The sequence below is a fragment of the Amia ocellicauda genome, chromosome 3 (genome assembly GCF_036373705.1).
Source record: "Amia ocellicauda isolate fAmiCal2 chromosome 3, fAmiCal2.hap1, whole genome shotgun sequence".
Lineage (NCBI taxonomy): Eukaryota > Metazoa > Chordata > Actinopteri > Amiiformes > Amiidae > Amia > Amia ocellicauda.
Window position 1 is genome coordinate 12,761,876 of NC_089852.1, and position 13,767 is coordinate 12,775,642.

Consider the following 13,767-nt stretch of genomic DNA (forward strand, 5'->3'; position numbering starts at 1 on the left):
TTAAATGTTTTCTCTCTTTTTCACATTCAGGCCTTTTTCAGTCTTTACATTTCATGTGTAAGAAAAAGGAAAATGGATTGCACTGAGATGCATTAAAACAAGCCGTTGAAAAAACGGTGCTCTCACAGAGGTAACCAACCTCTGTTAAACAATACTGAAAAGTAGCATGCATCTGTCTCATAATGTCTCTTATTGTATTCATTGGGACTAAAACATATGTTGGAAGTTTTTTTTTTTTTCTCCACTGGGCTACAATTGCAAACCAATTGTGTTGGGCTAGTCAGTAATTTACCAGTGCATTTAAAAGAGTTTTGAAAACTGAGCCAAATCCAGGTCAGTTTCTGTCTGGTTAAGGTGTTTCACAATTTCTCAAAAATTAACAATTTCTCAAAAAGTAGGTTTGACTTTTTCATAATAGCTGAAGGTCAAAGAATTGGAAACCAAACTGGCATCACACCAAGTTCTGAGTTAAGAGGCTCCAGAAAGACTTAACTGAAAAATATTTTTGAACAGATAGAAATATCTCCAATAATTATAATATAATAGTAATTATATTTTCAGGAACTTAGTCTGTTATTCTCACTAGATGAGTAAAATATTAAGGAGGTGGATAAGATGGGAAATGAGTAGACTCCTTATGTAGCTACAGAATAGCATTGTAATCAATTGCATTGCACTGAAATTAAGATGTAAATTATCACAATTTTTTTTTTTTCTGAAACCACTGAATCTTTGTAAAAGTAATACATGTTTTGGACAGCAACAGACGGTACTCAAAGATGCTGTACAACTAATTGTAAAATAAGTCAAACTGTGGTGTTGACTGCTCAAGCCGCATATTGTCAGCACATAGAAAATGTCTAATGTAAGGGCATGGATGTTGTACTGGGGAAATTGCTTGATTAATAAAAAAAAATAAAAAAAACTCAAGGCAGAATTATCTGTGCAAGAGAGCATTAAATCAAGTGTCCCACTTTTTCTGTTTTTCAGAAGATCTTAAAGAAGGTGTCCCGAGACAAATGCTTCCTGGGTCTTTATCCACTTTAAATGTACTGACTTTAAATTGTATTTGCCACCAGATAAGGGCTGTTTTCAAATATACTAAGAGGAAAGTGGATGAGTGCTGTGCAGATGCTGCAACAGAACCAGTTTCACTTCACCTTTAATAGACAGGTCCTCTAACATACAGGGCTTTACATGTGATGCAATATGGAGCGATCATCTTCCTCTCCACCTCTCCACTGGGGTGCTCTGTGGTACATTGCACATGGAGCCACGGACCTCCTTAGATTAGCGTGAGAACCAGGAGCAGCACTGGAACGTGGTGGCCCATGAACAATGCAAAGGGCCAAAGGTCAATGGAAATAACAATGCAGAGTTTACATATTTTAGGTTCCGAGCAGACAAAGGATTTTAGCCACTGAAGCTCTGTGATAGGAAAAGCCTCGGTGAAGTCCTCTCGCTGCCATGTCCTCTGTCTCAGTCTAATCTCCAAGTGTTTTAAGCAGGAGCAGAAAAAAATCACCAAAATGGACTCCTACACTGGGGAAATTGACTGGCCAACAGACATATGAAAACAGATTACATGATTTATTTACTTATACTGTAAATCTGTGTAAATCCACAAAAGACCCCCTAAACTGTAAAATAAAATACAAATTTACATGAAGAAACGGTGATTTGAGTGTTATTACATTTTGGCAAGTTGCTTCTTTGTTTATTTAAAGAATACATAGCAAAACTGAAATTTATTTTTAAATATATTGATGCATAACAAATCCGTTTTGGAAAACAGGTACATTTGTACGTTTATTTTTCTTATCCAACTTTTAATACAGATGCGTTGGAAATCAAGAGGTGCATATTTTTTTTTTAACTGTATAATGATGCAATACTGTCCTCTAGTGGAGCATGCTGGCCATTGACAGAGTGCACTTTACAAGGAAAAAACCTGCCTTTTCATTTTCACTTAAATCAGCAGCTACAATGCTATATTGGTGGATTGTGGAAGACACACCCTGTAAATCAATCCCCCTGAGTGTGATGACGTCCACAATTGCTCCCTACATTGAAGCCCGCCTCAATGTCTGTAGCTCCCAGCAGCTTTTTTCATGTAAGAGAGCCTACAACCGGGGTCAAGAGGCTAGTATTTCAGGGCCCAGCTGGCTGGCGGAGAGGAGGGATGTGCAGCCGTGGCCTCTCTTGTGGTGGCTCTGTCCCTTCTCTGTTTCCCAGCTGACACTGGACTCTGACCTTCAGGGGGGGCAGCGAAACTCTGCCAGCTCTCGAGAGATTCTGTCTTTTACCTTTCTTCTTGCAGTGTGAACACCTAGCAGGAAATCAAACAGGAGCAGTCCGACAAGTCAGAGCACAATATATAAATGCAAAAGAAACCACAAATGCAGACTCTTCTGTGCTCCCACAAGTGTACGCATACTAATACTCTGCAATGTTAGCATTGTAGTGTGAATACAATGAGTGTTGAACAGTGTACACATTGTGTCCCCACCCCGACCCACATCCCTCTGTCCACACTTTTTAGAAACTTACTTCTGTTTTTGTGTGTGTTTGTGTGTGTGATCCCTGTGATGCGCTTACAATAAAAAAAAAAAAAACACTTCAAATGTTTTAGTTTAAATCATGAAAAGCAGCTATAGAATAAAAAAGGGCAATATGTCAAAACTGTGTTCTTCCTTGGTTCTTCCCCACAAAAGCTTGCTCATCGCTCACCTGGTCCTGAAGTCCACTCCATCTGCTTCATCAGCCAACCCACTCCTCCCAGGTGACCTGGAAATGGCACAGCTCTTCAGTGTTCCCCTTTGACATTCCTGAGGGGGCAGAAAACACACTGGCCTTCAGGATCACTACAGGGCAGTTGAAAGAGACCGTGTGTTGACAGTCTATATACACATACACACAGGCACATTATAGATGCATATAACTTTTAAGAAGGAAAACATTCTCTGCAAAAGTAATCTATTATGAAACTAACTGAAATGGCAATATTGGGCTTAAACTGACACACCCCATCCGGAGTCAGGTGCTCTTTGTGATTGGATGCCCTACCTGCACGCGATTCCTCAGCCCTTGGGGACCCCCCCCAGCCCCCAGTGCCGGCTCCTGCAGGAGGAATCTGCAGGGCCCCTCCTCACCACAGGGGTCACTGAGGTTGGGGAGGGGGTTGCTGGTGATGAAGAGTCTGGTGTGGTCCTGGCTGAGCTGAGCTGAGCGGTACATCAGGCCCACCAATCCACTCTGCTGCTGGCGCCTCCTCCTGCGCGCTGGGCTGCTGCTCACATTCCAGGCTAAGGGGGTCTACAAGGAAGAGCAGTCTAGATGCACTGTGGTGCTGGACATGGGCACCAGGTTATGCACAGTAAAAAAAAAACAGCCACCATTTTCAGTGTGAAAGTGAGCTGGGTGCCCTTTTGTTCAATTCCAAAGGCAGATTCTCCCTAGCCTTAGTTACCAGTCACATAGAGACATCCAGTAGGGCAAGGATTCTAGAAATTGTACACTCCAGTTTTTCATGGTACAGATTGTTTGTACAGTTGGTGCTTTTCAACACATTTTCCAAAACGCTGGTCCCTCAAGCAGTCTTAAATTATTCATATTTTCAACTCCCAACAATGGGCCAAATTCATAGCACATTTACTGTCAAGCTAAGTTACCACTGGTTATTCTTAATGAGAAAAAAAACAGTTTAATGTTTCAGAAATTAGCAAATTCTTTTTTTCTTTATCTTTGTGTTTTTTGAAAAGGGGAGCTCAATTTATCAAGGTCTGCTTGTGAATAGGGTCCCTGTGTTTTCAGACTCTACTCCTACATAGTCATGCTTCTGTCAGACAAAAGTAGAACAAAAGCTGGAGGTGCTTTATGAACAAGAAACCTTCCCTAATATAAGTCTTGGCAACAAAAAGTAAATATTTAAAGTGCCTCTGTCAGAGCTTTGTAAATAAAGTGCACAGACTCCCGGGGCAGGCTGTATGTGATGAAATTAACTCCCCTGCAGTTCACCACAATATCACAGTGCCCGTTTCTTGGCTGTGTTGGCTCAGCACCTCCACTGGGACCAGATAGTGCTAGATAAGTTACAGTTAAATACCTTCAACGTACCCCGCCAAGAATGCAGAGGTAAAGATGCAGCAGTTACCTGAAGGAACAGAGGCTCCATCTTCATCAGCTGCAGGTGCGACTGTTCCCTGAGGGTCCTCCACAGCGCCTCTGCACTCACCTGCTCTGATAGAGAAGAGCCCCAGGGCAGGACTGGTCACTGTGGCAGCTGCCAGGACTGCAGCGCTATATTACATGCTCACTGCTATACATACACCACTCCAGTGCACACAGGCACTAACTCAGGACGTTCAGGTGGTAGAGGAACAATTATAATTATGAAGTGTTTTTTGTATCATTCACAATACCCTCAATGTTCTGCATATCTTCAACAGTATTCTCCCCAAGTCCCTTTTATTATTATTATTATTTATTACTATTTATTTATTAACAGATTCCCTTATCCAGGGTGATATACAGGTTAATGATTTACTTACAGGACAATTTATTTAATCCCCAAATGCTTTATTTAACATGGTTTTATAAAATGAGGCTAATACTACTACTACTACTACTACTACTACTACTACTACTACTAATAATAATAATAATAATAATAATAATAATAATAATAATAATAATAATAATAATAATAATAATAATGACTGAGAAAGACTTGATTCAGAATAAGCAGAAAACCAAAGAATTATTAGAAAATGAATAATTATTTTGTCGAGTTCTATTCAGGCAGTGGATAACAAACACTACACTCCTGTTCCACAAATGTTTGGTTACCATGACAGATAATTGGATCAGAACGGTTTTAGATTATTATTGTTTCTGTTTTGCTTGTTAATGTTTAACAGACCCAGAAACGTGCTCTTGCTGATTAACATGACTCTGCACTACTGTGCGCCGACAGAGGGGGCTTAGTTCTCCGAATACTGAGGCCAAGACTTCTAGGCCAGGAGCACAGAAGCCCATGCTCCCTTCCAACATGCTTGATAATTACTTTCTTTGAAGTATTGGAAATATTTGAACTACTTTCTACATAGACAGATAGATAGGGCACACAGAAAAAAGACAGTGCCGCTATTTTAAATTTCTCTTCTTCACTGAATCTAAAACCTAAAGCTCTGCCTAACTAAGGAGCATACCTCCCATCTGCTCCAGGACCCGAAGCACCCAGGGGCTTGTCTTTGTATGAGGGGACTGGGGCCTGAGGAAGTATTCGGCCTTCTCTCGTCCAAACAGCCTGTGGAGAGAAACCAGTGAGGGCAACAGCTGACTAAAAACAACAAGAGCAACAGAGAACCAGGGGGAAAAAGAAAAATAATCACATAATCAATGAACTCCCAGAGTGTTCACCTTGTTCTGATGGGCTATGGAGCACTATTCAAGGGCCAGACAAAATCAAAACTCTGGCCTACCTGCAAATCACAATTTCCAAACTTGTACGATATTTTGGTTTATTTTACTTTCCGAGGGCACTTTATACTGCTTAGAAATTAAATATGTGACAGGGTACACGTTTATAAAAAAAAACATAACTGAATGATTGATTTACTAATTGATTGACTGATTGATTGAATCTGGGACCTAAGAGAAGAAATTGCCAGGCATGAGTAATCCATGGGGGGGGGGGTCACTGACTGAAGCTATAGTTGAAACATCAGGACATTAGGGGTTTTTCAAGACACAACCAAATCAGTACCTGTACAGATGGGTGTGAAAGCTGGGCTCTGGGGCAGGTTTTTCTGCTGGTTTGTCACTCTCACAGCTCTCACTGCCTGTTGGCCAGGAACTGCCAGAGGGGTCTTGTGACTGGGGAAGCATGACCTGGAAAACGAAACCAAGAGAGACAAGAAAATGCGTTTCTGCCAACAGTGGAAAAATCTGCCCCTGTAAATCTTATTATATTATGCTGAAGTTGAAATCAGTCTCAATTACTGACATAAACTGGAATAACATACTACAGGATAATTTGAATAGTAATTTTGTTGAGCAGATGCTTCATTTTCCGTTTCAGAAATACTGCAGGCAATACTCTCTTAATGTGATTCCCAAGCTAAGAAACTCAAGAGGGTGGTCTTAAAGTCTTAAGTAGTATATTAACCCCTGTGATTTGTCAGGAAATCTTAACGATGCAGCAGATAGTCCTCAAGTTGTGCTGGGATTCTGAAAGCATATGTAACAAAATTTATAAAAATAAATCACAGTTTTATCAGACTTGATACGTTATTATTTTTTTTTTACTTTAACACCCTTTTTCAAGTAAAATAGACAACAAAATTATAAAAATTATTCTCACCAGTGAAATGCGTATTATGAGGATTGACTTCTTTACCCTCTCAGGCCCTAGTCAGCTCTTTTCTCTGAGCACTCCTAAGAAGGCCTCAGTAAAAAGATGAAAGATTTTCCCCCGAAATGCATCAAGAGTATCCCTGCGCACCAGTGCAGTAGTTTGGCGGTTTGGCGGTGGTAGATGTGGGCTGGGAAATTTATGAGGCAGGGTTGCTGGGCTGCATGTAGCGGAATCCTCCAATGAAAATCAAACCTGCCCATGTTATTTTGTCAGGATGAAGATTGTGGGTTGCTCTATTGTGCGTTTAATGATTGACTGCCTGAGTGTGGGTCCGGACCTGCTCTTGTTAATCCCAAATTGACTTTCAGAAGAGGAGAGGGAGTCTATAATCATTAACAATGCTCAGCAAGGGGGATGTCTTATGAGGAAACACAGAGGGAGATAAAAGGGAACAGTTGAAATATGAAATTCATATTCAAATTCGGTCTCTGTGCGAGGTTAATTCTTCTTCTTCTTCTTCTTCTTCTTCTTCTTCTTCTTCTTCTTCTTCTACTAATACAAATGAGCATGAACCCCTCAATTCAGCCAGTGAGCTCACAAGAGCTATGCTACACATCATAATGATTTCCATTTCATCAGAAGTGCTGCTTAGGGGAAGGACACTCGCAGTCAACTGAAAAAACTGTAACATTTACTGGAAAAACTAACATTTATTTAAAAACTGTAACATTTACTGAAAAAACTGTAACATTTAACTGAAAAAACTGTAACATTTAGAAGCATGTGGCCACTACAGTGTCAGGTTTGCAGAATTATTGTTTTCCTGGATTAACTCATCCAAGAAGATTTCATTTGTGAACGTTGTCGGCATGTTTAAGTCCTAGAGATCAAGGTCCGTGATCTTGAGGCTCAGCTTGTTGATCTGCGCTGTATTGTAGTGATATAGAAGAATTTGTCAATCAGCCAATTAGAGAGATAGTGTGCACGCCAAAAACTAGGACAGTTGAGAACTTAGAGCAGGAAAGTGTAGAAAACTGCTGGGTTATAGTAGGTCGTAACCACAGAAAAGGGCACGCACATCCCTTAGAGACACCCCAAGAGCTAGAAATGCCCAACAGGTTCCAACTGCTGGACACCGAGTTGGACAGTGACAGCTCAGAGGGTGATGGGAGGGCAGTTGAGCACCATGGTGCCCACTCTGCCCCAGAACAGGGAGGTAGTTATAGTAGGAGAGTCGATTCTTAGAGGCGTAGATCACACTAGTGATAAGGAGACCCGCATGATATCTTGCCTGCCTGGTGTTCAGGTTGCAGATCTCCCTAAACTAGTAGATGGGCTACTGGCCAAAGCCGGGGGGAATCCACTGGTCATGGTCCACATTGGAACCAATGACATAGGAAAAGGAAGGACAGAGGTTCTGCAAGACAAATTTAAAGAGTTAGGAAAGAAACTAAAGAGCAGAACCTCCACGGTAGTTTTCTCTGAAATACTTCCAGTACCACATGCATGGCCAGGGAGACAGGCAGAGATTAGAAAGTTTAACACATGGTTGAAATCTTGCTGTAGGGAAGAGGGTTTTAGATTTATGGAGCATTGGTCTTTCTTCTGGGATAGAAGACCAGATGGTCTACATCTAAACAGAAGGGGGGCTAATGCATTGGGAGAGCGTATGTGCAGAGTAATTGAGAATCTTTTAAACTAGGGACCAGGGGGACAGGGAGCTCTGACAATGGGAGATGTTCCACTAAGGAAAAAAAAACCGAGGGAAACTGCTAGTAGGAAAGTCCTGAAATGTTTGTACCTTAATGCCAGGAGTATAAGGACCAAGATGTTAGACCTAGAAGCCACAGTGCTGGCATGTGACTATGATGTTGTAGGAGTGATAGAAACATGGCTTACAAAAAATGATGGGGATGAATACAAGTTGAAAGGATACACACAGTTTAGGAGGGACAGGCAAAATTGAAAAGGTGGTGTGGTAGCATTATATGTGAAAAATGACATTCAGGCAGAAGAACTCAAATTCGATCCTGCTAACGAAACAGAATCTTTGTGGGTTAAACTTTTGAATAAAAGATCCGGAGGATTAGCGGTAGGAGTGTGTTACAGACCACCCAACTCAGATATTCAGAAAGATGTTGCATTGTACAATGTAATCAGGACTGCATGTAGCAAGGATGTGGCTGATATAATGGGGGATTTAAATTTCCCAAACAGAGACTGGGAAAGCCCAGTGGGGACTACAGAAGCAGAAATAGAAATGGTTGAGATGGCAAATGACTGCTTTCTAATTCAATTTGTCAGGGAACCAACCAGAGAGAGTGCATGCATTGACTTGATCTTTTCAAATGACCAAGATAAGAGTCAGAGGGACACTTGGCAAACTGTGATCACAATATGGTTAGCTTTGAGGCATTCTTTCAAAAAACAAGCACCAAGTCTAAAACAAAGGTCTACAATTTTAGATAAGCAAACCTTGAAGGTATGAGGCGGCACATAGAAGAGTAAGACTGGAGCACACTGGATACAGATTCAGTTGAAAATGCATGGTTATATTTTAAGAATATACTACTTGAGGCTCAGGAGAAATTTGTACCAAAACGTAGCAAATTGAGGACCAAAAAACATTGGCCAAAATGGTTTAATAGAAGTATGCAAAAAAATACCAAGAGAAATAAAATGTTGTATAGCGCATAAAAAAGGGATAGAGATTAAACAAAATACAAAGAATATGTTGGACTGCAAAGAGATCTTAAGAAAGGGGTCAGGAAAGCAAAGAGGGAAATAGAAACATAGCTCTTGGAGCTAAAACTAATGCAAATGTTTTCAATACTACAACAGCCAGAGGTCAATAAAGGCGGAAGTGAAACAGATAAAGGGCAAAAATTGAAGTATCTTGGAAAACAAACAAGATGTGGCAATTGTTCTAAATGAGTATTTCACAGAGATTTTTACAAAACAATCAGTCCAGTCAAACCATAAGAGAGATTAGGATAAAATAGGAGGAGGTACTAAAGGGACTAGCAGAATTAAAATCAAAGAACTCACCTGAGCCAGATGGGATATTTCCAACAGTACTTAAAGAAATTAGGGAAATAATGTATAGGCCGCTAACTCAAATATTCCAAATGACACTTAGAACAGGGGATGTGCCAACAGACTGGAAGACAGCAAATGTCATACCAATCCACAAGAAAGAGGACAAAACTGAGCCAGGAAATTACAGACCAATCAGTCTCACCTGCATCACTTGTAAAATGTTGGAAAAAATGATTAGACAGAAAATAGAGGAGCATCTTAATGAAAACCATATTCTTGGAGATAGTCAACATGGGTTTAGACGAGGCAGATCATGTCTTTCTAATTTATTAGATGAAGTAGATGGATTATGAACTGGCTGATGTATAGGAAACAGAGGGTGTCGATTAGAGGAGTTGCTTCTAACTGGAGTGAGGTTGTTAGTGGAGTTCCACAGGGATCAGTATTAGGGTCTTTGCTTTTTCTAATCTATATTAATGATCTGAACTCTGGTATAGTTAGCAAACTTTTCAAATTTGCAGATACAATCTTGGCAGCACAGGTTATTCAAAGGGACTTAGATAATATTCAGTTGTGGGCCGACACCTGGCAGATGAAATTCAATGTGGACAAGTGCAAGGTAATACAAGCAGGTCACAAAAATGTCCACTATAATTACACTATGGGAGGAACAGAACTAGATGAAGTAATGCATGAGAAAGACCTAGGAGTCTATGTGGACTCCTCACTTTCTCCATCCAGACAATGTGGGGAAGCAATAAAAAGGCAAACAGAATGCTAGGGTATATTGTCAAATCAGCTCTGGCTTCCCTGTGCCCCTTACCAGGATAAGTGGTTTTGAACATGGATGGATGGAAGTAATGTTAAGACTGTACAATGCACTAGTTAGACCTCATCTGGAATACTGCGTACAATTCTGGGCACCACACTTCAAGAAAGATATCGCTGCTCTAGAGGCTGTTCAGAGGAGAGCAACCAGACTTATTCCAGGTCTGAAGGGAATGTCCTACTCAGAGAGACTGAGGGAACTGAACCTTTTCACCCTGGAACAGAGGAGACTACGTGGGGACTTGATTCAAGTCTTCAAAATCATGAAGGGCATCGATCACATCAAACCAGAGGAGCTTTTCCAGATCAGCAGGGACACATGCACCTGAGGACACAAATGGAAATTGGGCTTCAAGGCATTCAAGATGGAAAACAGGAAACACTTCTTCACACAGAGAGTTGTCACAATCTGGAACAAACTCCCCAGCGATGTGGATGAAGCTGAAAATTTGGGAACATTTAAAAATAGACTGGATAGGATCCTTGGATCACTTAGTTATTAATGGAGTTTTTTCTCTCAGCCCCCCATAAAATACAACAAAAGAATGAGAATGAAGAAGTAACCCTGCAAAACACTAGTCACCAACCCAGCCCCCACCCCGATCCTGAACACCTTTTCAAAGCCCCTCTAAAACTTGAAGTCTAGAAACGCCCCTGGGGCAGAGTATCAGTCCTCACGATTGACTGCAAATGTGACTTGCACAACACTGATTACAAGTCAAGCGGCAGGCTGCGCTACGTGAGAAAGTCAAAGGTTTTGTCCTTTGAGTCTTTAAACATTTGCCAAACCACAAACATGGAAGGCAAAGTTTGTTTGGGTCTACATGAAAGGAAGAAACCTTTGCAAATATTTATCATCCAATTGTTTTCTTCATTTTTAAGGAAACAGGGAAGAAACACACAAGTGCACATGGTACACGGTCTCCTCTGCAGAGAACAGGGATTCATTTGCTTAGGATAGTATGGGGTACTTCAGATTCCCAACCACCACAGACCAATTGACAAAAGCTAATACACTGTGTCACAATGAAGCTCCCTTGAAGGGGGGTAAGCGACCTCTTGAAGTCAGATTTGAGGTGTGCATTTAGCACACTCTGAAGCTACTGCCATTAACTGAATGTGCTGCTCCATCTCTGAAGATATGCAAAGGCCCTTGGGTTCAGTGCTTGCAATCCACACACATAGAGTGTCTGCATTTTCAATGAAAAAATATTTTGTGGGGGTTGATATTTTCACATCGTTGGACAGCCAGCTGATGGCTTGTCTTTGTTATTCTTACCTGTGGCAGTTTGCCGTAGGTTGAGGTCAAGATCAGTTCCCTGGGGGGTGTAAAACCCTTCAACACAACCGATTTCAAATGGTGCTAGAAACTATAGCAGACTCTGAACACCAAAGGAAATCAGTCATCCTGAGAAAGGCTAGAAGTCAAAGGGCACCTTGAGTTCCTTCCACCAAGACACTGCAAAACACAGGACAGAGTGCATCAGACACCAAGCTGAACTACACAACTGAAATATTGCTTAAATATTGGTATGAGAGAATAGCACCTTTCGTTTAGCATCATGGTCAATAGCTTTCTTTGTACTTTTAACTAGCAGACTTTTAATCATCTTGCTTATCAGTGGTATATCATCACATGCAAACCTATGAAGTATTTGATCCAGCTGAACCAGCAATTTTGGTTTCAGCTTAATATTATTTGAACCAGAGCTTATTTAAGTACTAAGGGAAAACTGCAAGTAATGAAAACTATAATCCATAAATAATTGTCTTAATGTTCCTACAATGGTCACTTAGACATTTTCCAATTGAAGGTAAGTTACACTATAATAGGACAGCAGCAATTATTAGAAATGCATTAACAATGATCCCAACCATGTACGTTTCATGCTGGTATGAGACCAGAAATACATGACAGCATAGAGAAAAAAATACAAGACCATTCAACAGTAATGTTTAAAAAAAAATGTAAAGTACAAATAAGGGAATGCAAGCCATGATATTTCAAACTCTATGGAACAGAGGAAACTGAAAACAGTTCAGTCAATGTCATATTCCAATTGTTTTGCTCAGCAATCTGACTGGAGAGCTTACCAAGGCTGACCTCAGCTGCAGCGCAGAACGGGGTGTTTCTCACTATCCCAGCTTTACTTTGCAAAAGGTCACATCTGAGGTCAGAATTGCTGTGGTGGAGGAGCTGTGGCTTACCCCCAGAGCCTCCTGCAGGGCACCTTAGTCCTCCATTGCTCCCTGGCTGCTCCTGCCTTTACAAGAGGTCAGAAATGCTGCTTCCTGTCATGACAGTTTAGCCACGGGCAGCTGAGTCTGAAAGGAGACCTCCACGCTTCAACGTGGCACTGGCTCCCAGGCAGCCGAGGGAACAATGCTGGAGAGGACATCGACTTGGCAAACCCTAGGAGGGCCAACTCCTTCCCCACACTTCTTTACAATTCCGTTTAAGGACCAATTATCATCAGAATTCAATTTTTATTTATTTTTTAATTAAAAAGAGTCTTCTTAGTATTTGTCACCACCATTACATTTTTTGAGTTTCCCCATTTGTACATTATTTTGTAACGGTTCTGACTTCACTTAACTAGTAAATAGATAAATACATTAGAAGGCTTTGATCAAGGCCCAAATGTTCTTGAAATGGAACTTCAGACCCGTATAAGTGTCCATTTGTATGAAATAGAAGGAGAATTTGCTTCATTACCTACATATTTTGGAAAGGTACACAGAGACTGAAAGGCCAGTCTGACAGACCCGTGTGGCTCAGGATTCAGGATCATCGTTTACAGAGTGGAAACAAACATCCAATAATATAAGATGGTGGTGGAAGTGGGGAGATTTCAGTCAGGAGAACCATGAACTATTAATACGCCTGGAGAGCAGGTTAGAAAAACAGGTCAAGACTGAGATCACCAGAAACAAAGGAGGACAACACCCTGTTTCTCACCCCCCCCCCCCCCCCATAACTGCAGCAAGAATGAATCAAGACACATCCACGTGTGCACAAAGGGAGTCACTTTCAGGTCACCTCAACACGCAGGCCCTGGAGGCTGCTTGGTTGCCGCCGTGCCTTGGTGTTAAGCTACCAATGCACCTTTGCTTCAACACACCCATCTTTCTGCAATGCCTCCTGGATAATAAGACAGTACCAGAGCTGCAGAACAGTACAATCCTTATTACAATTTACTGGGGTCAGATGAATTTCGCTACCCTTTATAATGCATTAGTAGAACATCACATCCTTGAAAATATACATTTATTTTTTTGAAAAGAATGAGAAGTAATTTGCTCCAATTCCACAAATATTGTACTGCACTGTCAGTCCATATCATATTATTTGGGGAACAAAATATTCTTTATTAAGAAATAAGAATCAAGAAAATAGGTAGAAGATGTACACAGATCTATTCCTCCCTATGACCTAATAGTCCCTGTAGAGAAACGCACACATATCTTTTTCTCAACCAAGCTGCCAATTTACCCCCTTTAGCTTGTAAAATGAACACCAGTGCCTCCATCCAGGTACTTCA

The 13,767-nt window shown here is 41.0% G+C and overlaps 1 protein-coding gene across 1 annotated transcript; it reads right to left on the reverse strand.

Moving 5' to 3' along the window:
• Nucleotides 1-1,571: 1,571 nt before the first annotated feature.
• LOC136737691 (uncharacterized) lies at nt 1,572-9,699 on the reverse strand. Its single transcript, XM_066698213.1, has 7 exons — nt 6,365-9,699; nt 5,768-5,892; nt 5,211-5,308; nt 4,154-4,239; nt 3,067-3,315; nt 2,731-2,828; nt 1,572-2,329 (listed from the first exon to the last, which is right to left on the reverse strand). The coding sequence occupies exons 2-7, from the start codon at nt 5,887-5,889 to the stop codon at nt 2,152-2,154; spliced, it is 831 nt and encodes a 276-aa protein (XP_066554310.1). The 5' UTR covers nt 5,890-5,892; nt 6,365-9,699; the 3' UTR covers nt 1,572-2,151.
• Nucleotides 9,700-13,767: the final 4,068 nt, after the last annotated feature.